Raw genomic sequence first — 24,824 nt, forward strand, 5'->3', positions numbered from 1 at the left:
GATGACCTACTGCCTATGGTCATCATAACTAGTTGCTTATATGTGCTTGACACTGTCAGATTTTTAAGTTACATACTCTACTGAGGTCCTGTTTTTATAATGTATGAGATTGCAATTTCCCTAGTATATCAAATGTTTAGTCTTCCTTAATTTTTCAGTTTGTCGCTTGTCTTTAGGACTCTTGGTTTTCCTTCTCAGGAGCCTCAGATGGTAGGTGGGAGGGGGACTCACCCTTTGTCTCTCTCTTTTACAATATGGCGAGCTGCTTCAGACCTTGGACCATCACTGTATTCTAGAGACTGAAAACAATATAAAATTCTTTATGTCAGTTTATCTGAAAAACCCTTATTGCATTTTTAGTCATAATACTGAAACCAACAACTCGTGCTTTAGGTCCACTTTCTTGAGTCTGGTTATTTTAGTCTAGCTCTATTACAATTTGCGTGGGGAGATCAAGTTGTATAGACCATTAGCAAATCTAGTTAGGGATGCTCGTAAAGTTCATTCTGGTATAGGACTGAAGCTCAGTAAAAGAGCATCCGGCCTGGGGAGAAACCCATCGTCCTTTATGGAATGAAGCATCTTGATATTCTGCACCTTGACTGAGGCAGGGCCTGCCACATTCATACCCTATGGCACAATAGTTTCAGGAGTTTAGAAAAAGGAAAGAGGATGCTATTTAGACTTCTAGTTAATATATTAGGAAGAGCAAGGAATTACAGTGATAAAGTATAGAAAATTCAAAACTTTTTATTTTCTTCTCTACATTTATTTTTTGCTCATTATTATTTGTCATAGAATAAGAAGAAACTGAACTTGTCTTTGAGTATTTTGATTCTAAGAGGCAGGTAGGGAAGCTGTAAGATAGCTGGGTCACTATTCCAGTTAGGCCTTAGGTAGGAAAAGGAAACACCCAAAGTGAGTGGATAGTGGCTAAAAGGAAGGAAACTGACTAAGATGACTGGCTGCCTTGAGGCTAATGAGTATTCATAAGGGGTGTTGAATTGAGTTCCTTCTAGAGAGCTAGCAGACCTGGGATTTCAAGCTTTGTGTCCACTGGACCAGATGGTTTTGTCTTTTCTGCATAGAATGTGAAGACTGTGTCTGAGACTCCAGCAGTGCCACCAGTGTCAGAAGATGAAGATGACGACGACGATGCTACCCCACCTCCAGTGATTGCTCCACGCCCAGAACACACAAAATCTGTGAGTCTCTGAGGATCTGGAATGCTTATGAACTCTTCAAGTAAGAGGTGACAGAGAGTAGGGAGGTGGTGGTACTAAGGCTAGGTAAGGCTAGGAGTTTGATATAGGGGACCATGGAGTTTACAGCTGGTATAGTCATTAAACTACTTTTCTTCCCCTCTCTTGTTTTGAGAGAGGATCTTACTATGTAATCTAGGCTATCCTTGATTCATAGTGATTCTCCTGTCTCACTCTCCCAAGTGCTAATATTACAGGCCTGCACTACTGTGCCCAGCTGGACCACCTGTTTTGAAAGTACTTTCTCCATGACTAAAGAGAAGTGGTGTGTTTGTTATTTCAGCTATTCCTAAAGTTTCCTAGGCAATTGGTGTTTATACCTGTCTACCCTTGGTTTATTTATCCTATTTATCCTTTACAGATAAGGCACATTTCAATTTCAGAATAAAATAAATTATTCCAATCTCTTAGGAAGCAGCAAATTATCTTGCCAAATATATTTTCTTTTGTCTTAAATATGCAGTGTTTACCTTCTCCAGCATCTTTAATGGTACTCAAAGACCCGAGAGAGTTTATAAATACATTAGCGCTATTAATGTGCTGGACATTAGAAGTGCATTTTGATGCCGGATATTGGTAGTGATTTCTCTTTTAACTTCCTTTGAGGTTCCTGCATTTCAGAATAGCCACACTCCCTCTTTCTCCACTCTGCACAGTCTGTACCTTTGCTTTTATTTGATTTAGCATCATTGAGCAGCGGTCTCCCATCAGATGATACTCTGAAACACTCTACTAATGTTTGTTTTGGCTTTTTATTATGAAATCTCCATAATGAAAGAGCTATCCAGGACTTAAGCTCTACGTTGATTGAGTGACTAGTGGGCGCTGCTGTGGAGGAAATTCAATTAGATGGCTTACCTCTTAGTCTAAGGACTTACAAATAGAATCTGTTGGATTTCCTTGTCTGTAGGTCACAAAGTTACCTTAAGGAAAATAGCTTTCTAAATCAATGAGCTGTCAATATCTCCCTAGACACACCCTGTTTGTGGTTTGCAGGCATATTTACTTACCACAGTTTTCTCTCTAAATCTTGAACTTCTCTGAAGTAGAGGACATCAGTCTATTTATCACCTATTTATCTATGTATTATTTATCTTTTTAGTGCTTAATATAGTTTGGGCACAGGGAAAAGAGAGAGAACAGTTAATACTGAATAAAAGAGTAGGTTGATAACTTTGCTTTTCTTAGCATCTTCTCTGAAGTAAATATTGCTAATTTCTAATTTATATAGGAAGCAGATGAGACTTAGAGGGATAAATTGATCCACCCACAGTAAGCAAAAGCCAGGGGTTGAGAGCAGATAATTAAATCCAAGTGCAGATTGCATTCCACAATAGCATACACACCACATTTTTGTGTGTATAGACCTGTACTGGGAGCCAGCTAAGGAGAATGTTACAGAGGGAACACACAGGGTATCTTTATCAAGGAGCCATAGATGAGAAGCAGAGAAGGATTAAGTACCTAGGATAGAATTGTTCTACAGGTACAAGAATAAAAATTGAGAAATTATTTCACTAGAATAGTCAGAAAGCCAGTCCAGTTGAAAGATCTTCATCCATTTGTTAATTGATTCTGTGTAAATACTTATCTGAATGCTTGTTTTATATTAGGTAAGTAATTAGAGGAGTAATGCATGTTCTCTGTTTCAATAGACCCAATAGATGGTCAAAAAATAGACTTTTTTTAATGATAAAAATCTGAAATACTGAAAACGTCTTTTGGAAAAGGAAGCATAACCTGGGAGTACTTTCTTCATAACTTTAGTAGTATGTAGTTGCTCTGTTCTTAATTATGTCTCTCTTTTGCCTTTGTAAAGATTACTTTCACACTTCCTCAGAATGAGTAGGGCAGTGCTTTGTACAGAGCTCAGCTTACCATGGGTTCTCAGCCAATATTTGTTAAACAAATGAACAAATAGGAAATACAATGTCTTTAAAAGCTAAGGTTTGAATGCTTAACATCTGCCATTTGTGGCTCTAATCATTCACACAGGTTGATTTATTATTAAATAATGTCCACTTATAGACAAGGAAACTGACTGACATCATTTGAATAGTAATGAGTACTGAGATTTAAGCTAGGCCATCAAGTTTCCAAGTTTGTTTTAAATTGCTTTACCTTACTGCCTCAATACATAAGAGTTGTTAATTGTTGGTAAGAGCTCAACAGCTCAAGAGGAAATAACTCCATTGAAAACAATATTAAGTGTTGCAAAGTGTCCAGGGAGTACACACAAAAGTTTCATCTCAGAAAAAGAGTTATCTTGGGTGAGGGAGATTTCCATCTAGTGATAGAATCTCTTCCAAATTTTTTACTGAGCGTGGTCTAGCCCTTTTAGAATGATTTTAGTGCTAAGGCCATCACAAACCTTTGCAGTGAGAGCCAAGGAAGGTTGTTTTACATAGGGCAATTGGACTGTGGCTGAGAAGACGAATAATATAGTTTTAGACATAAAAAAGAAAGGTTTAGTGGGGAAAGAGGAGGTCCCTGGGAAGTTCTAACTAGAACATCTAGAAAAGGTTCCACTATGTTAACAAAGGCTGGCTTTGCCAAAATTTCCTGCTGATTGTGTAGGTATATACACGATCTGTGATTGAACCACTTCCTGTTACTCCGACTCGGGATGTGGCTACATCTCCTATTTCACCTACTGAGAATAACACCACTCCACCAGATGCTTTGACCCGGAATACTGAAAAGCAAAAGAAGAAGCCTAAAATGTCTGATGAGGAGATCTTGGAGAAATTACGTAAGTACCGTATAGCTTGTTTGAGTCTTCCTTTGGTCTGTGACTGGTCAGTCACTGAGGTGGATTGCTGATATGAAGATCTGGATCCTAGGGTTAAGCCATGTGACTGGCTGGCTCTATGTGATACCTGAACTATGGACTGTACTCCTTACCCATCATGTGAACTTTCACCCCTTCCCTGTTTCACAAGCTCTGGGTGCACACTACCTTAGTATAGGGACATAATAAGAGAGAATGTGGACAGCTCACTTTGAGGGTTATGGACATAACAAATGGCTTTTATTTAGTCAGTAGTCTAGAATATTGTATGGAGAAAGACTGAGGTATTGACTATGCTTGGTGGAAAAGAATGCTCTTGCTAATGCTTGCTATTGACCTAGGAGAAGCCAATCCTGCAATCATGGTTGTAGAAAAAGAAAGAAGGAAAAACCAATGATTTATGAACCTGTTCTATATAGCAGACAACAAGCAAGAAAGATAGTCTCTTGAATTTTAAAATTTTATTATAGTAACTTTGTGAAGATATACATGATTATCTTCGTTTATGCGGTTAAGGTTTTTAAGACTCCAAGATCCTAAATACCCTGTCCCAGGTCATAGAGCTGTGGAGTGATGCAGCTGAGGTTAGATCAAGCTGTGGTTTTGTAAATAGAACATACTGTCTCTTGTAATAGGTATAGGCTACATCTGAACAGGCAGTCTAGGCTCTCCGCATGCATTGTCCTTGGCTGGTGTATCAGTTTGTACAGGTCCCCCTGTGTCCAGAGCCACTGGCCTTGATGGTCTCCCTGTGGAGCTCCTGACCCCCCCTGGTCCTTCCATTCCCCCACTCTTCCATACAACTCTCAGCACTCCAAAGCCCAGAGTGGGCTTGGGTTTCAAGCCTTAGTATCTCTCCCAATCCCCTGCTGAGTAGACAGTAATGATTATCTTAAAGGAGCCCCACCTTCCTCTTTATTTTTAGCATTCAGCATATAGGCTGGCATGTAACGAATGAGTAAATGTTTAATGATTTTTAAAATGAATGAATGGCTAGGGGAGGGAGAGTGGCGCACACCTTTAATTCTATCACTCAGAGGCAGAGACAAGTGGATTGCTGTGAGTTCAAGGCCAGCCTGGTCTACTGAGTGAGTCCAGGACAACCAACACTACACAGAGAAACCGTGTCTCAAAAAACAAAACATAACAAAACCAACAATAAATGAATGAATGGCCCTTAGGAATTTAGAAATGGAATAAATTACTATGAATCAACAGTTAAGGATATAAAACTTTTGCTTGGGATTTATTAATGGAAAGGTAATAGGCCTGGCTGATATGCTTTTGGGAAACTGGACATAATGCTTTAAAAACTGTCAACTCAGAGGGTTAAGAAGATCATGGGATCTCTTGTGTGTCTTGATCCGGACCAAAATGATTCACAGTCTCTCTTTCTTTCAAAGGGAGCATAGTGAGTGTGGGCGACCCTAAGAAGAAGTATTCACGGTTTGAGAAGATCGGACAAGGGTTAGTAGGGGTGTCATGTTGTTTTGGAGAAATGACTTAAAATTATATGTAATGACATATGAATTTACTTGTTGTTGTTGGGTTTTCCCCCCTCTCATCAACCTTGTTCTTCTTTCTCTACTTTGCCTCACCTATTTGAAGGTTTTATATTAGTATGACTTCCAAATTTTTCAGAATTATGCTTTATGTGACATGAGAGATGATGCGTTGTCTGACTATGCTAAAATACCCCTGAAACAGGAGTAAATGAGTCACTGGTTGTCTTAGCATAAAACCATCTTCCCAAACTATAGCTGATTTTTCATATTAACCTTATTTGCCCTCGTATTGAGACCTATTATTGCAAATGTGAAATTAAGCCCCAGATCCACAGACTTTGTAGTGTGGAATGGGACCTATTTTTCTAGGTGAGTGACAGGATCTGACCTTGACTCTCTCTAGTTTCACCTCCATACCTTGTATGCTGTTCTCTCAGTGGCCTGAACTCAGCAAATTTTAACTGAGTTCTTGTTGTGTGTAGAGGAGTGTGAATATGGCTGTGAATCGGACACAGTCTCTGCCCTCAAGGATCTCAGATCAGCAGGAGATAGAAAGACACACAGAGAATTATATACAAGTCAGCTTTTGTCTGGGAGGAGGAGGTCAAGTGGGGCAAAGAAAGAGGGAATGGTGCAAGGGTTGTATACAAATGTAAAAGTCAAACTGTAGACTTAAAATTTTAATGCAGAAAATTTTAGGTAAATTCTATCTCTATGAGAAAAGTTAAAATAATGATATTTCTATGGATATGGTAACATACATGAAATGTAAAAGAAACTGAAAAAATTAAGTTTGGCTCATAGTAGGCTCTTGGTGAAACAAATCATTGTTACTAATTATTTGGAAAAATTTTGCCTTGATTTTTGTAGGCTACCAGAAATTTCTGAAAATGTGTTAAAGGATTGTAAAATATGGGTATGGGGTGTTATATTTGCACATCATTTTATAGTTTGTATTTGTTATGTTCATTGAGCCTTAATTTGATCCTCAGAGCAACTTTTGGCTGAGCAGATGCCATTTTTCTTGATCCAAGTGGCTTTCCTACCAGACAGTGCTGTTGGGAGCCCAAACTGGTAGAAGATAACCTTACATTTTTTTTAAGAAGAAATTATTTTTCTTAACCTCAATAATGTAGATGGGATTTTTGTTCTTATATAATTAAATTGAGTATTAAGAATGTAGCAAAAAGGCATATAGACACATTTTAGCAAGTCAGATTCCTTCTCTACATTTGAGTTTCTTTAATTTGAGGCAGCATTTCTCCACCAAAACACATCTTTAAATAGAATAGATGTGTATCATCTATGAAATGTTACCTGCTTTATTTAACAGGTCAGCTAGGGCTAATGCAAGGATGAAGTATTTATTAAGCACTCATATTGATGCTGATTCCATAATTAAAAAAAATATAAATGCCACACCAGTTTGATAAATTGATACTGTTACAATTTTGGCTCACTTCCCTGCCTCTCCAATTTAAAGACCTGAAGACTATTAAGCTGCCTGATCTTAGTGTGTCTGCTTGAGATAGAAATAATAGAGTACTACCCAGTGTGCTTTCTAAACCTTCATGCACATGGAATTTATAGTCCCAAAATGTTTAGTTTCTAAGACTTTAATATGCTTGCCCTTTAAGGATGGTATATATATAAAAGCTGGAGAAATGACTCAGTGGTTAAGAGCATTTTTTGTTCTTGGGAAAGACCTGGGTTTGGTTCCTATCACCCACATGGTAGCTTACAACCATCTGTAATTTTAGTTTCAGAGGATCCCATTCCAACTTCTAACCTTGGCGCGCGCACACACACACACACACGATGCACATACATACATGTAGGCAAAATACTTAGAAGGTTAAAAAATGTTTTTTAAAAGAATGATGTATAGTGGCAGGAGTACAGAGGGCTCTGGGTAGGAAGATCGATATCAAGCAGCTAAGAAGAAGGTACCAGTGAGCACACCCAGTCCCCATTTGATAGCCAGTATCTTATCCTCACACTTTACATGCAGGTAGCTAGGCTTCAAAGAGTGGTGCTGAGGGAGATGGTGACCATGGTTTCTAACTTGAAGGCAGAGTCCAACTGACTTTAATTGACCTGACTTTTGTGGGAAACATAACTTTAGGATTTGCTGAGAATATCTTGTAAAAGACCAGATGATTCAAAATGTCTACAAATTGTACCGTATATACAATGCTGTGTATAGCTATAAATATGTGTTGGAAATTACCTAGATGTATATGGGATTTGTGGTTTTAGGTATATGATGAGGAGTTTGGTTACCTCATATAGACAGGATCACTTTTCTAGCATTATTTCCAGCCTCTCTTTCATTCTTTGTAAAACCCTTTCACTTCTTTTTTATGCCACCATCTCTTTGTTTGACTGTGTCCCTACATGTTCATATGTCTGACATGGAGCTATTCTTACTTTTAGGGTAAAGTGGAAACAACACCATATTTTCCTGGAAGTATATGTATTTGGGAAACTATGTGCAGTATCATTTTATTTTTGAAAACAAAACAAAACAAAAAAAAAACCAAAAAAAAAAACCCTAAAATTGCATTTCATTCAAACCATAGAAAACGAAGCTCTTTTGATCAGTTGTGACTGAAAAGTGTGATTTTAAAGTGTCAGAGTATCCTATAAGGAGGGAAAGGATACTTCTGCATTATTTTAGACTATTCAATGTGGGTTGACCAAGTTTTCATAGTTCTTAAAAATTATTTATATATTTAAAAGATTAATTAAAGAATAGACTTTCAAAAGCTCAATAGCAATCCTTGCAGCCCTCTCATACCTACTCCTACTTTGTGTTTTTGTGAGGGGAATGTCTTACCCATCCTCCATCCTTGGCTTACTGAGTTGCAAGATTACAGGCAGATGCCACCACAGCAGGCTCTAGTTGTAGGTTTTAATGTAAATTTTAATAAAAGATAACACAGAAGTATATTGTTCTATGATTTTCAAAAAATGAATACAGGAATATAAGCTGTATCCAGGATAGTGAAGGAATATTTCTAATACTCTAAAAGTCTATATTTCAGTAAGTAATATAAGTCATCTCCCTTACTTTATTCTCAGATTCTCCTTGGGCCCCTTTTCCATTCCCTCAGTCCCAACTGTGCAAAATGAAACCAAGTTCCCAAAGGGAGTAGAGAAGAACAGGGCAAGCAGGTGAAAGAAGTAATGTCTTTGCACACTTCTGTATTTCATGGACTTGGCCTAGTGATTAGCACGGGCCACTCTTACATCCGCGTATGAGTACAGCTCAGGGTCATAACTTGTCAGGCAAAGTAGAAGTTCTAGATGGGTTAAAGCTTTCATTCTTTCCTACCACACACCACCTTTCAGACGTGAGGGTAGGAGGGCTGCACGGGGAAGATTTGTTTTGCTGCTTTTGTTAACATATTGCCAGGTTACGTGTAGAGCTGCATAGGCAAATGCTACGTCATTGAACACCTGGTTTGTTTTCCTCTCTCTCTTATCTTTTTTTCAGTGCTTCAGGCACGGTGTATACTGCAATGGATGTAGCCACAGGGCAGGAGGTAAGTGTTCATCACCAACTGTTGTGCTTCTGCAATTTTTTTTGTTTAATCTGAAGTTAATTTATCCCCTCCTTTTTTCTTTCCTTTCTGTTTTGGCTCAGTGGGATAGTTCTGGTTTCTTTCTGTACCAGGTTGGAACCAAATAGGAGAAATATAAGACTTAAAACTTTTGCAAAAGCCACCAAAGCTCCGGTCAGAGGAGGAAGAATGGACCAAGCAAGCCAGGAGGCTGTTGTATAATTCCAAATGAGAGATGATGCTGTAGAAGTCAGTAGATTTGAGGACTAGTTAGCAGGTAACTTGGTAGAACTGTGAGAGACTGTGAGGACAGCTTCCAGATGGGTAATATTCCAGGAGGAAGAATAAAGTCAAAGGCTTAAGGATGAAGAAGGTGGAAACTGCCTGAGAGATCATACAGAACCGTCTAGTTATAGGAGATTTAAAATCATGACTGCCAGCTTCTAATCCAGGACCTTCCAGCTCTATGCTTCAGATCGCACGGGGTGCTGGAGTCCTCATATTTGGAGGCACCTCTTTGTCCTTATTTTATTAAGTCATGAGAATGCTAACCTTATTGAACAGGAATCCATGAAGGCAGTATCTGATTGGAGATTCCTTGTAGACTAACCTTGGTTAATTACAAAACAGGAATACTGATAGGTGGGTGGTAATCAGTAGCTACCTGGGAGAAAATCTTAGTTAAGAGTATTGGAACTCAGAAATTGAGTGAGGAACCTCCTCTTTGAATGGAAATAAAGTTTTGTTCCTCTGAGAAAGACTGCTAGGATCTACTAGTATATTTTTGATTATCAAAATCTGATATCTGTCCTTGAGGGATAGCACATGTTTTATTGGGTTCTTATTAGCTTTTCACAAATATAAAAGCCAAATATTGATGTTCTGTGAGAGTAAGCTAATTTTTAAAATCATCAATGTGGGGGCTGGAGAGATGTCTCGGTGGTTAAGAGCACTTGCTGTTCTTGGCAAAGGACTCAAGTTCAGTTCCCAGTACCCTCACTTGGGTGGCTTAGAATATCCTGTATCTCTAGGGGGCTCCAACACCTTCTTCTGGCCTTAGCAGACACTATGCTCATGTACACAGACCCTCACAACAGGCACAAACATAATACATATAATTAAAAATAAAATCTTAAAAAGTAAAACCATTATTATAGTTAAGAATTTAAAGACATGGATGCTTGCCTGAAGTTATTTCTATTACCTTGGGTGAACCATTTGATCTCTTCCTGCCTGAATGATCGGGGTCTGGGTTAGAATTTTTGGTTTTAAATCCTGTGTGTTTTGGGCTGCAGAGTCATGGCAGAGCTAAGGTTAGACATTGAGGACTCCCTCTTGCCATGTAATCCTTGTTAGGAGACAGGCAGGTGATGAGTGGTTCCTGGAAGTCCTGGAGATGCCCGTGTGAGAAGTGGGCCACAGGAAAGAAACTTGACTTTGCTGTGTGCTTGTCTTGTGGTTACAAAACTATGAATGGAAGGAAATCCATTAGCGTAGCTAATGCAGTGTGGTCAGGAAGGCCTCATTTCCTGCCCAAGGGACATAAATCGGTAGTGAGGGTAGTGTAATGCTCTTAGTCTTTATGAATGATTATTGGGGGCATCATCCAGCTGGAAGAGGGGAGCTTTTGCTGTCACGTATAGATAGGTTAGCATGTCAGTGCTGGGAAATCTTCCTGTTAGAGATCAGCCATTTCTCAAACTTGTTTTTAAAGGTAATGTGTATAGTTGAAAGTATATACTAGAAGAGCTTTTGCAGTCATACTGATCGGAGAGCATTGATTATGTTCGCAGGTGGTTTTCTTACATGTCTTAGCTTCAATGCGTATCCCTAAAATTGCGACACATTACTTTGAAGGGTTGTTAGGCTTGGCTTAGGTAAGTACAGCAGGTAGTCCTGTCATCATTCTTGCTGTTCTGTTCCAGGTGCTTAGCAGATGTGCTACTACTGTGCTTATCATATTCATTACTGGCTTCCTTCATTACTTAAATCTTTTACTTACATGTTGTAAGTAAAAAAAAAAAAACAAACCACGTTTTGAGTAGGTTATTCTTTTTAGTGTATCTATGAGGAGATTTAGGCTCAGAAAACTGGTGATTGGTCAGATTTAGAGAATAACAGTCAAGCCTAAAGCTTAGATCTTTTAGGTTGAAGTCCAGTTATTTTTCTTTTATAGGTATGGTATTGCCTATCCTGGGTGGATGGGCTTTGATTAGGTGAAGGCATTTTAGTCAGGGTTGCAGAGCCCATCAGTAGTGACTAAAAAGGACTCTTACTGTCTGGCCTAGCCTTTGTTTGTGTTCTCCCTTGCTGCTGTTTCTGATGACCACTGGGAGGTTCACAAGCACTATGTCTCATCCTCTAGGACGGCCTGAGGAGCTCCAGAGGGACTCTTAAGGCCCTAGTCCTAATTTAAAGGCATATTTAATATCTATAGCAAATTAATGTGTAGCTTTTTAGCCACTGGGAAAGGTACTCCTCAGCCACTGTAGAAAGCTGCCGTGAGACCTACAGGCCTGACCTGCTAGGAAACCCACTTACAAACAATTTATTTGGGTTATAACTGGAAGCATTTATTAAATGCTTGATAAAATCATCTTAAAAATTTTTATTATACTTATCTGTGGGTGAGAAAGAATGTGTGTGTGTGAGAGAGAGAGACAGACAAGACAGACAGACAAGACAGACGGAGGCAGAGAGACAGATAGAGACAGAGAGGGTGGCATGAGCATATGACCGTGATGACCATGTCTACATGTGAGGACAGAGAGTAGCTTGAAAGAGAGACTTTGTTCTTTCCCTCTGTCATGTAGGTCCCAGGAATCAAACTTAGGCTGTCAGGTTTGACTGCAAGAACTTTGATCCACTGAACCATCTTGATGGCCCATAAGAATTATTTTTATTCTTAATAATTAACTGAACCTATTGAGAGGAGTATATTGACTTGAAGTAACATTCGACTTCAAAATGTTTGCAACATTCACTTCTTAAATTTTTTATTTTTATGTGTCTAGGTGTTTTCTCAGCATGTATGTCTGTATACCTCGTACATGTTCAAGGAAGTCAGAAGGCATCAGGTCTCTTGAGACTGGTGTTAGACAGTTAATGAGCTGCCATGTGGGTGGCTGGAAAATGAACTGGGTCTTCAGTGCTCTTAACCCCTGAACCGTCTATCTCTCTAGTCTGCATCCTTCATTCTTATTACTGCTTCTGGAGAGAAGTTCTATTAGGTGTTCACATTCTTGTCCACTAAACAAGAAAAAGACAATTTCTAGGGAATAGATGTAACCCTATGGGATGTAGTGGGGTGTGTGTGTGTGTGGGGGTGTGCGTGTGTGTGTGCGTGTGTGTGTGCGTGTGTGTGTCTTTTGAAAACAAAGAACTTATCAACTTACGGCTTTTCTTTCCCTCTTTGCACCAGCTGTATTTGTTGAGCCCTGTGATTGATGTTGGGGATTTGAAGCTTTTAACTAAGCTCTGAAATGTCTAAATACATTCATGGACACACATATATACCTAATTCTTCATACACAGTAGCAGGAATAAAATGATCTAAAGGGGCTTCCAAAAAGGGAAAAACAAACAAAAAAATAAAAAGCGCATTAAGTTTGAGAATGGAGTTTCTTTTGCCCTGATACAAAGACTTTGAATGTATAAAAGTGATACAGTATCCCAGATGGAGGTGATCTTAAACAAAGGCAGAGAGAACATGGAACATAGAGAACAGTGGTGATTAATATTGAGAAATTTTGATGTCAAACCAAGGGTACTTTAGGTAAACAAGAGCCATTTTGCTTTCAATGGCAGAGAGTTATCCACGTATCCTTACATTAGCAGGATAAATTATAACAAAGTAGTAGCTTTTATATGTATGTGGTATGTGTGTGTACATGCCCCCAGACATGTATGTAGGTCAGAGAAAAACTTGCAAGAGTTGGCTCTCTCTATCTACTAAACGGATCCTATTACCTGCTGACCCCAATAGCCTTTAAAGGTTATATATCCGACTTTACTATTGAATTACTGTATATACAAGCCATGTATCCTCTCTGAACACAATTTCCTCACTTTTTGCAGAAGTTACATACAAGATACCTCTGAAGATTAAATGAGCTAACATTTGGCTAGGTGGGGTGGCACATGCCTTTTAAGTCCAGCAGTTGGAAGGCAGAGGCAGACAGAGCTCTATGAGTTCAAGGCCAACCTGGTCTACATAGTGAGTTCTAGGCAAGTCAGAGTCAGGACTCCATACTGAGACCCTGTCTCAAAAAAGAAAGAAAGAAAAGAAAAAAAGAAAGTTAACAAGTTAGTGAACAGCTAAGAAGAGTGCCTAATACCTAGCCATCTGAAGTATACCTTATTGCTTGTATTAAGTGAGATTTTGTTTTATTTATATAAATGAAAGAGCTCATGAAGCGCCCCCCCCCCTTCACATAAGTGTTGGGAATCTTGTCCCCTTTCATAATCTTTCTTATGTCTGATAATCTCTGATTTATCTTTCCATGCCGTGGGGGTGGGGGTGGTGGAGGAATAACAGAATGTCTGACCGCTGGAGCTGGAGTCACAGGTGGCTGGGAACTGCCCGTGTGAGTGCTGGGCACTGAGCTCTGCAAGAGAAGTACACGCTACCGTGAAGCCATCTCTCCAGCCCCGTGTTTAAAACTTACTATTTTTTAATTAACTTCTTTGAACTTTTCATAGTTTCTTATAATTTTTATACTAACATTTTTAGAGACAGGTCTAACTATGAAACCAGGCTACTGACCAATGTACAATTCTTTTGTCTCGGCCTCCTGGGTGCTAAGGTAATAGGTAGTACCAACAAGCTAGTGATTTTTTTTTTTTTTTTTTTTTTTTTTTTTTTTTACATTGAGGTATCAGATTTTGATGTATATAAGAATAGCACAGGGGCTTATTGAGACAGTTTCTGACTTTCAGTAGGTTTGAGGTGGCGTCTGAGATGATGTGAAATGCCGCTGGCTGAGAGACTCCCTTTGAAAACCATTTAACATTGATAAGTTATGAATTACCTCAGGGCTAAGACCACGCTTTACTCATCATTGTCTCCTTAGTACTTAAGGTCTAGTGCTAAACGTGTGCTTGGCAAATGTTGTGTGACTCTTGGCGCACATTGAATATACTGTCATTTCAGGTGGCCATTAAACAGATGAATCTGCAGCAGCAGCCGAAGAAGGAGCTGATTATTAATGAGATCCTGGTCATGAGGGAAAACAAAAACCCAAATATTGTGAACTACCTGGACAGGTATGGAGCGGGTGGATCCTGCCACAGACGGTTCAGGCCTTTGGGGCCTAAGTGTCAGAGGAGAAGATGAAGGCAGCATTGGAACTGCTTCCATCCAAGTGTTTGCTCTGCTGAGCACTTCAATTTGCCGGCAGTCAATCTGAGTGATGGTTAACCCTCCACCCCACAGCTTCTAACAACTGATTCTTTACTGTGTTTTCTGGTTAGGGGAGTGGCCTTGTCAGCCCATCTGCCTGATGTCCTCATTTCATTCTATAATCTTAGCATTTCCTCATCCTGCTCACCTTCCTGACTAACTCTTACTGTCCATATACTCTTAAAATGTGATGTTCACTCTAGTCTGGGTGTTGTTTTGAAATCTGACAATCATGGAAAAAAGGAGACTCTTTGTTTTTCTAATCTCAACAAAAGTTCATCCATCAATCTGTCCTTGTTGCTGTCCAGCACTCCCCTTCCCCACCAAACGCCTGTTCAGTTGTTAACTACTAGTAAGTTTGTGGTCAGCTGAGACTTATTACTCCTCATATAAACTTTAATTAGACTGGAAATAGAAGCTGTCTTAGCTTACCAGCCTCAATTTCCTGACATCTTGGGTTAATGCATGCACCATTTTAAACATGTCCTGTTTATTCTTCACCACCTTAAAAAATTGCTATTGGGCTAGGATATAATTAATGTTATAGCTCAGTGATAGAATTGCTTGGATAGCATGTGTGAGGCTCTGGGCTTGGTTCTCAGCACCACCAGAAGAAAATTACATAAGAACAAGGATAAAATCTTACCTTTGTATTAAGATCTTTCAAGTTTCTCCATCTGCCAAGTAATGACCCATTATCAGAATGAAGATGACAGGTCTTATACCTTAAACGAACATGTTTTTCTCCAGCAGAGCTTCTTTGCTGAAGGTTAATACAAGTTATCTTCTTTTTCATTTGTCTACAGTGAGATAATATTGACCAGATGAGTTAAATTACCTTTTTATTTCTCCAATAATAGAGCTGAGAAGCCTACTTTCTGAGTCAAATTCAGTGCTGACTCAGGTCAGGCTACCAAACTACAGTGTGGTTATTAGAAAAGGCTAGAATTACAGAAACTCAAAGTAAAAGTCATTATCAGCATAGTAACCTTGTATACACTTTACAGCTTTTAAAAGATTTATCACTACCCTTTCACTTAATATATATTATATTAAATATTATATTTTAACAATATATATTTAACATATTATCTTACTCATGGATTTATTCAATAAATATTGGTTTCTACTTTGATAGACCCTGGGGCTAGGGTCTTGAACAAGACCCAGTAATTATCCCATGGATCTCAGTCAGATCTAGTAGAACTCTCAAGGAGGTCCTGTGCCCTTCCTTTTGATGGTAACATGGCTTTCAAATCCCATCCGTTTGGCGCGCGCGTGTGTGTATATGTGTGTGTGTGCTTGTGCGTGCACATGCGTGCTGCCTGCATGCTTCACAGGCATGGGAATAAAGCTAGTCTTTATAATTTTAGGAGGTATCTTTAGGTACTGTGATGAACTATGGTTTTATATTTTAACCTAGTATTCTTAGTTTTAGTGTTTGGGACTTCACAGACCATGTATGCTTTGTTTTTTTTTTTTCCTGGGTGTATTCCTAAGTGATTTACAATTACTGATTCTGTCCTCTACATTTTGTTTTTCCCTAGATGCTTGAGAAGCTGGCTGAGATAGTTTCCTTTATATCCTATTCCCTAGGTTTTGAAACCCACTGCAGTAGCTTAATTATTTTAACTGTTCCTTCTTGCCCTGTACTTGTTTTCCTGCAGTTACCTTGTGGGAGATGAGCTATGGGTTGTCATGGAATACTTGGCTGGAGGCTCCTTGACAGATGTGGTGACAGAAACCTGTATGGATGAAGGTCAGATAGCAGCTGTGTGCCGAGAGGTAAGGCTGAGGGTCAAGCAGGAAGTGACGTCCATATTACTGTCCATGGAAGGTCACACTCGAAAGAGGCTTTAGTCTGGGCTCTGTGGAAGTGGGAGAAGTTAGTCCTCGGATTTATCATTCCTATTGTATTTTATAATTTCGATAATCATGACTTTTTTTCCTTTAAAGCTAACTATTCCCACCATGGTAGAAAAATTAGACAGTACCCAGAAGTATCTATTTAAATAGTCACTCATACTTTTCAATCTGTAATCATAACTACTCTAACAAATAATATTTCTCTTCACCTCTTTTATTTGGATACACATTTGAACCCTTTTGTTTTTTCCTGCCTCCCTGCTATGTATACTGTGACAGAAATAACACTGGTAAGGAGGTAGTGGCATACTTCTGGTAGATAATCAGAGGAGGTTTCTCCCTAGATTTGAATATGCATGCGAATGAAAGGTAGAGGCAAACCAGCAAAATTGTAGGATAAACTAACTCCAGGCAACAATCTTGGTGTGGAGGCATATGTCTGTGATCCCAGCATGGGGAGGTGGTGGAGGCAGACCGTCACAAGTTCATGATCATCTTTGATTACATGGCAAGTTCCAGGCCAGCTTGGGATACAAGAGACCCTGCCTCAAGCAAACCAGTAAACAATCATAACTCTACACAAACCAAACAGGAAAGAAAAAAGCATAAGTACATTCCGCGAGAAGCACTGTGCATGGAGGATAGGCACATTTTCATGTTTCTAAGTGAGAATGATAATGGTGGCAGTAGACAATGTTGAGGACCAATGTTTTGCTCTGGAGAGACGGAGATAGGGTTTTTCTGCGTCGCCCTGGCTTTCCTGGTACTCTCTCTGTAGACCAGGCTGCCCTCGGGTGCTGGATTAAAAGTTTGTGTCACCTCTGCCTGGGCCTGAGAGACTGAGATTTTCTAATACTCGATAGCAGAAAAGTTAGGACATTGAAGAAAGAGTGAGATTAAAAATTTTGTGGGAATAAGTGTGACATGTCTGATGGTAGAAAAGCTAGAGATATATGGGTGAAATTACACAGTTGTGTATTTTGCCAATGTTAATGTGTGTGCTTGGTATTTATGAGGACATGGTTTCACTTCTTAGCACTGAAAAAAAAATCTGTCTTTGTAAATGAATTATAGATACTTAACCTCTTTATAGAACTGAAGATAATTCAGGTGCCAACTGAATATTTGTCTTTGTGGTTCATAGGGATGTCAAATCCAATGTGTCCCAGAATAAGATGTCTGCTAACACCACTTCCACGTGTCTTTTCCTAGATGTCGGAATATATTGATAGAATAGTTTGATTAAAGGAAAATTATAAGATAAAAGCAGTATGCAGTTTAAAAATTAATTATTAAAATTTAAATTGTATGTGTGCTTGGGGTGGGGGAGTTAAGTGCAGATGTATGTGGGCGCCCAAGGAGCCAAAAGGCATGGGATCTCTTCAAGTTGGACGGACAGGCAGTTTGTAAGCTGCCCAGTGTGGCTACTGAGCCATCTCTTCAGCCTCTTCCACCCCACCCCACCTTGTGGAGTTTTAAAATGCTTAGTTAGGAGACAAAAGTTGGTTGCTTTGCCCCTTTATGTGGCACGAGTCCGTTTATTCCTGAGAGCCTTACTTCCTTTATTTTAAAATGAGGAGGTAAATTATTATTGTCTTCTGCATCATATTTTTTTTTCCTTCTGCACAACTATTTCACCAGTGTCTACAAGCTTTGGAGTTCCTACATTCAAACCAAGTCATTCACAGAGACATCAAGAGTGACAACATTCTGCTGGGAATGGACGGCTCTGTCAAGTTAAGTAAGTAGGGAGTCTCAGGAATGACAACACTTCTCTATATGTGGGGCTATGTCCTGGGGGGATGGTAATTAAATAATAGTAATTATGACAGTCACCAAAGAGACATTATTATTTCATACGATATGGGATATTTATAGTCCTCTGTATTTTTTTTACAGTGTCTTTTCACTGTTTTTCAATTCTTTTGCAAATTATAACACTTCCCCCCCCACCCCGAATATCTACTTCTGTGGTTCGCTGATAGGCTCTGAGAGTACATTTTATCAGATTTCAAGAAAATTTCAGTCTAGTATGAGAGACTTGTAACGAATTAGAAGAAAGTTTTATGTAATGTCACTCATTCAGTTATCTATTCATGAACCATTTGCTGAATATCTCTTACATGCCAGTCCCTTTTGAAGTACAGTGGGGGGTCTTTGCTATCAAGGCTCTACCATTTTAAATAAGTATGTAGTTTCAGTATAATGTGAAAGAACTACAGGCATTTTTTTTGTACAAAGATATAAAACCAGTTGCTTATACAAACAAGCCGTGTCATAAGTGGGCAGACAGGTTATGAGAAGACTCAGTTGGCACAGGGCAAGGGGCTGATAAAAGTAGAGCCAGCCACATTTAAGTGTTGGTGGTTGGGATTTAATTCATGGGCTTGTGTCCAGAGGATAATGGAATGAGTTGATTATAAGATTCTGAGTTATGGGAGGTTTTTTTTTTAATGTATAAAGGGCCAAGCAGTTAGGGCCAGAATGCCCTGCTGAACTTCGATGTCTTGACCATTTGGTTTGGGGAGAAGGCAGGATGCTGGAGACGTTGTTATTAATATTCCTCCTATTTCTCTTCATGGTTGAATGAGGAGTGGACTTGTAGCAGCCAAGTGATTCCTGCTTTGGTGAGACAGAGATTTCAGAGAGCAAAGGTTGATGCCCATGTGTAGGTACACAACACTTACTGATGGAGTATCCTAAGTGTGTCTTTCCTCTCCCCCTTTCTAGCTGACTTTGGATTCTGTGCACAGATAACTCCAGAGCAGAGCAAAAGGAGCACCATGGTGGGAACTCCATATTGGATGGCACCTGAAGTTGTGACACGGAAGGCCTACGGACCCAAGGTTGACATCTGGTCCCTGGGCATCATGGCGATTGAAATGATTGAGGGGGAGCCCCCATACCTTAATGAAAACCCTTTGAGAGTAAGTATTCCCATCTTCTCTCATACTTTTGGGCTGCTGGACTCGGGTTCTCTCTGTATCCCTGGGCACAGTAGTATATTCTTGTAATTCTCAACTCACAAGACTAAGATAAGAAGATTGCAAGTTTGGGGCAAACTTGTCTTGAAAAACAAAAACAATGGATCTGGTGAGTTGACTCATGAATTAAAGCTCTTACTGCCAAGCCTGATGATTTGCATTTAATCCCTGGGTCCTACATATGTTATATGTGGTACACATGTGCCCATTTACATATGTACACAAAATAAATGAATAAAATGTAACATATGCACAAACCCAAAGACTAGATACTGATGAATTGAAAATATAAATGAATATAAAATATAAAATGACCTGGGAATATAGCTCAGTTTTACAGCTCAAGCAGTTAGCTCTAGCATTGGGGGTGATGGGGCGAGGAAGGAAGGGCTAAGTTCCTATTATAGACAAGAAATTGTTCTGATAATAATACCAAATTATTATATAGTAACAGATGGTAACTGCTGTGGGGAAAATGTAGACTAAGAGCGACTGACAGAGTACTAGGGAAGGGTTTATTTAGAGGAAAGTTTTCTCTTAGTAGTTATTTCAGAAGGGATTAAAGGAGTGAGCCGTGAGATTTGGTCTCATGCACGAGTTTTCCAGCCTTAAGAATTTGATGTGATTTTTGCTTGTTGTGCTCCAAGGAAAATTGAGGAGACTCTTTTCCCTGGAAGGAGTGCAGAGAAAGCAGACTGGTAGCCAGATTATGGGATAAGAGAGGGCCAGCCACTAAGTCTTGTGGGCCAGGGTAAAAACTTAGCTTTTATTTGTAGCATTAGAAAGGATTTTCAGCTAGAATAATAGTAAGAGGATATAGTTTGTGCTGGAAATGAATTGTGTCGGTTACTTCCTTAGGAAATAGTGAGAGAATGACACAATAGTTCAGACAAGAGTTGTAGTTTGGGTGACACTGGGATGCAGGTGAGAAGTAGACTTGGAAAGTATCTTAAAGGGATAGCTGATAAGATGAACTGAATAGTAAAGAAAGTGGACTCAGCAGTCAGCCTGAATTGCTGAGAAACCCAGCATCCTTTGCCTTAGTTACTTTTCTGCTGCTGTGAATAAAGTTCTGTGACCAGGCAGCTTATAGAAGAAAGGAGTTTACTTGTGCTTACAGTGTCAAGGGGATACGGGCTCATGACAGTAGGGAAGTAGCAGGTATGCCAGCAGGAACTGGGTGCTGAGAGCTCCTATCTGGAACGACACATGAGCCAGAGAGAACAAACTGGAAGTAGGTAGGGCAAGACCTTAAGCTCTGAAACTCCAATTCCAGTGACACACTTCCTCCCGCCAGGCCTTATAGGAACAAATGCCTAACTTGAATAAACCCAGAAGAGCAGGAGAGGAGGAAATTGAGGTGGCGTTTATGAATAGTTTTCCTCTCTTACATGAGTTTTGTTATGAAGGGTGACAGAAATGGGACAATACCTTGCAGAGTTGAGAAGGGGTAGGCTAAAAGTTGTGTCTTAGCTAATGGAAATGAGCCAGTGGTAATGGGAGAGGAAAGCAGAGTCTGCAACAGAGACGGTGGTGATTTTGGTCATGGACAGGTGTGAAGTTATTTTGATTGCTTTTAGTTCCTCATTTAATTCACCCTCCCATCTAGGGCAGGAATTCCCCTGTAAGGGATATTCCCTTACATGCTCACATCACCCTTGGAGAGCTCTAGTTGCTGGAAAGCACTTTGTTATCTCTACATGAGACTTTCTTCTCCTTCTCTAGTTTCTTCCCTTTGGTCCCAGCTTTGCTCTCTGACTCCACATATAACACATCCTCCTCGGCCTCGGATATGAAGGTCATCAGTGTGGTGTGATAGAAGTAAGGCTGAGGTTAGAGCCCGCACATGCACTCGGAGCAGTGAGTGCAGTTGTATAGTCTTATGTGCGAAATGGGGATAAGCACCTTTGCCCTGCCTCTTACTCAGAGTTACTGTGGTCACTAAAAATGAGACAGTGCAGCTGAGTGTGGTGGCTCATGCCATTAATCCCAGCACTAAGAGTCAGAGACAGCAAGTCTTTGAGTTCAAGGCCATCCTGATCTACAGAATGAGTTCCAGGACACCCAGGGCTATAAGAAACCCTGTCTCAAAAAACAAAACCAAACAAACAAAAAAGCAAAAGGCAGACAGACAGACAGAGACAGATGAAGAGAGAGAGAAAGAGAGGGAGGGAGGGAGAGAGAGAGAGAGAGAGAGAGAGAGAGGGAACACCCTGTAATTAAAGTACCATTACCATGTTTTTCTTTACTTCTCCCAAGAGTTGCTTCATGTTAGAGTCAGGGAAACAGCCAAGAAACAGTAGCTGTCTAACCGAACATGACCTTTGTAGTCCTCTTGGGTGACTGAGTTCAGTGAAGGTGTCAGCAGTGATTTCTGCCAGCAGCTAAAGAGATGTTTAACTTACTATGCTAAGTGAAGAGTAAATCCTTAGGTTTGTAACACCTCATAAGTTTACAAAGTGCTTTCCAAAGTGTACTCTATCTTTTGTGGATGTATAAAGCATTCTTTTATTAGCAAGGAAGTTATATGTTAGGTGAGTGTACATAGTCACATGGCCTTGAAATGTTAGTCTTTATCCTTATGTTAGTGTAGTCTCTCCAGAGCGTCACAGCTGCCTCACGGTGTCTTAGAGCATTCAGCAGCTGGCTGTATTTTTAGAGAACATGTCTTGAGACCAAGAGAGAGAGCCTCAGTGAGAACGTAGCATCATTCTGCATTTCTATCGCCAGGCCTTGTACCTCATTGCCACCAATGGGACCCCAGAGCTTCAGAACCCAGAGAAGCTGTCGGCGATTTTCCGGGACTTTTTGAACCGCTGTCTTGAGATGGATGTGGAGAAGAGAGGTTCAGCAAAAGAGCTCCTGCAGGTAACTGTCCTGCATGGAGACACCTAACTGAGATCAGCACTAACCAAGCCTTTATCTCTCATTCTGTCTGTGAGGTTGCTGGTTATAGGCTTCTCTCCTACTGTCCTCACTTTGTATTTTTAGCTCCCTGATCTCCACTCTTGGGCCTTTGCTTAAAGTTGTCCTTTATTTTCTTCCTCAGACTATTTAAACTTTACACATTTTGTTAGGCTCAACTCATAGTCTACTTTTTAAAAAAAGATGTATTTATTTATTTATTATGTATGCAGTGTTCTGCCTGCATGTAGCATGCACACCAGAAGAAGGCTTTTTTTCCTTTCTTTTTTCTATTTTGAGACAGGTTTTCTCTTTGTAGCCTTGGCTGTCTTGGACTCACTTTGTAGACCAGGCTGGCCTTGAACTCACAGAGATCCACCTGCCTCTGCCTCCCTAACTGCTGGGCTTACAGGCATGCGCCACCATGCCTTGCTCATAGTCTAAGCCTCTCCTGAAGTTTTTTTTCCTTTGTCTTTCATATATCTTTTATTTTGCCTGAATTAGTCCGTCAGAGTTTGGGTCTTTTCTCTGAGACGCTTATTTTTGTAACAAGTTCCACTTTCCTGGGATAGATGTAAACAATACAAGAAAACCGTCTAGGGCAGTGGTTCTCAACTTTGCTAATATTGCGATCCTTCAATACAGTTCCTCATGTTGTGGTGACTCCCAACCATAAGATTATTTCATTGCTACTTCATAGCTGTAATTTTTCTATTGTTAGGAATCATAATGTAAATATTGGATATTCAGGATATCTGATATGCAACCCTTGTGAAAGGGTCATTCAATCCTTAAAAGAGTTGTGAGCCACAGGTTGAGAACTGTTGGTCTGGGGGAGATAGTACAGTTTTGGAGTCTTTACGGTCTCATCATGGCAAACTTCAGGTGGTGGCAGCAATACTCTATTTGGAGTGAGACTCTAGAAGTGTGTAGTGAAACCCAGAGTTGGATTTACCAAGCCTTTTATAAAAAGTACTCTTTCCTGAAGTCACAGTTTAATTAGTTTACATGGTTTCAAAACCTACCGTTAGCCAGCAAAATCATTCATAGTTAGCATTTATTTCAACACAATTTCTTACTTCTTCTGCCATTTTACTGAGCTTCAGACTGATAATATATTATCACATGCAGCTTTCTGGAGGTGGCAGTGTATGCCTATAGACCAGTCAGTTACTGTGTCACCAGGCCAGATCATGCCTGACCAGAATAGGGCAAAACAGGACCTTAGCACCCTGCCCTGAATTAGTTAGTTATGAACCTCTCTGTTCTGACCACTCTGTTGTAAATTATGTTTTATTACTATCTGAATTTCTTCTTCTATAGGGACCTGGCTGAGAATTGGTGCTCAGAAAATAGAATTGAATACAGATGTTTACTTACCTGCGTTTGTAACATCTGTTTGATTCTGCAAGTTGTCCTTTCACACACACACACGCACGCACGCACGCACCATGGCATGCATGCACCCACACTCATATAAAAAATAAATAAGTGAAAACTTTTCCTTCAGTTTGAGCATGAGCCGACACCAGTGCCCTTGTTGTCTTGCAGTGGTTGCTCAGCAAGAACGGCAAGTGATCATACTCTCTCTGCTGTTTCTCCTTCTAGCACCAGTTCCTGAAGATTGCCAAGCCCCTCTCCAGCCTCACCCCACTGATTGCTGCAGCAAAGGAGGCAACCAAGAACAATCACTGAACCACGCTCGCCCAGCCTCATTGTGCCAAGCCTTCGAGGAAGTAAACACTCGTGTCTGGGAACTCCGACCCCTGATGCCCTCCTCCTCTCTTTACCTCGCTTCTCCCATTTCCTGATCTAGTGCTCTCAAGACTCTGATCCTTGGAAGCCGCGTGTCTAGCTCTGAAGAGAACTGCGACTGGATGACGAATCCAGCAATGGCTGTTTCTAAATAGGAACTCCCTTCCAGTTTGTGGGCATGGAGGGGGCGAATGATGAGCAAGGGTTTACCTGAATAAACCTGTTTCTACGAAACAGAAATCTCCACCATCCCATTCCTTACCCCTCACAATCAATTCTTGACTATATAAGTTTATGGTTTGATAGCATTATCAGTTTGCAATCAGATGAGATTTCTTTAGTGCTTTCTTTCTGTGACCAAATTGCCCAAACACCTCATTGTATTTGAAAACCATAACAGCTTTGGAATGCCATGGGGCCTGGGATGTCTGCCAGGGACACGAAGAGGCTCTGTTTCCTGAACCATGACCTTGGTGCAGCTGATCCTGACATGGGAGAACTGCCATGTTTTTCTTTGTGTGTGCTTCTAGCAGCTGTTTGGGAGAACCATGATCCAGTAGTGTTCCCTATGCTATTTCTAGTGAAATGGTCTTAGCTATGTAGCAGCTTCTGATTCCCTGCATCCCCTAGGCTGCTGCCTGCGTTCTGTCCTTATTTATAGCACTGAGAGATTTCCTAGAGCACATGCTGAGTAAGGGAAGTGTGAGAGTCGGAGGGAGAGTGCAGCTCCTTTTAGCACGCGGCTGGGCTTCAGCACCTGCCCAGCTATACTTGTGTGATAGTTCAAGGT

General features: G+C 40.2%; 1 protein-coding gene across 5 annotated transcripts in view; it reads left to right on the forward strand.

Annotated features, from left to right (window-relative positions):
- Window positions 1–24,065, forward strand: part of Pak1 (p21 (RAC1) activated kinase 1) — a 105,337-nt gene extending 81,272 nt beyond the window's left edge. For all 5 annotated transcript variants that reach the window (XM_051148982.1, XM_051148983.1, XM_051148980.1 and 2 more), the window contains 10 exons: window positions 1,089–1,205; window positions 3,840–4,014; window positions 5,457–5,520; window positions 9,058–9,106; window positions 14,277–14,389; window positions 16,193–16,310; window positions 18,033–18,132; window positions 19,122–19,318; window positions 22,106–22,243; window positions 23,888–24,065. In XM_051148982.1, coding sequence (XP_051004939.1) covers window positions 1,089–1,205; window positions 3,840–4,014; window positions 5,457–5,520; window positions 9,058–9,106; window positions 14,277–14,389; window positions 16,193–16,310; window positions 18,033–18,132; window positions 19,122–19,318; window positions 22,106–22,243; window positions 23,888–23,974 — 1,158 coding nt within the window. In that variant the 3' untranslated portion in view covers window positions 23,975–24,065. The remainder of the gene's footprint in view (window positions 1–1,088; window positions 1,206–3,839; window positions 4,015–5,456; window positions 5,521–9,057; window positions 9,107–14,276; window positions 14,390–16,192; window positions 16,311–18,032; window positions 18,133–19,121; window positions 19,319–22,105; window positions 22,244–23,887) is intronic.
- The last annotated feature ends 759 nt before the right edge of the window (window positions 24,066–24,824 follow it).

The sequence above is a fragment of the Acomys russatus genome, chromosome 7 (assembly GCF_903995435.1).
Source record: "Acomys russatus chromosome 7, mAcoRus1.1, whole genome shotgun sequence".
NCBI lineage: Eukaryota > Metazoa > Chordata > Mammalia > Rodentia > Muridae > Acomys > Acomys russatus.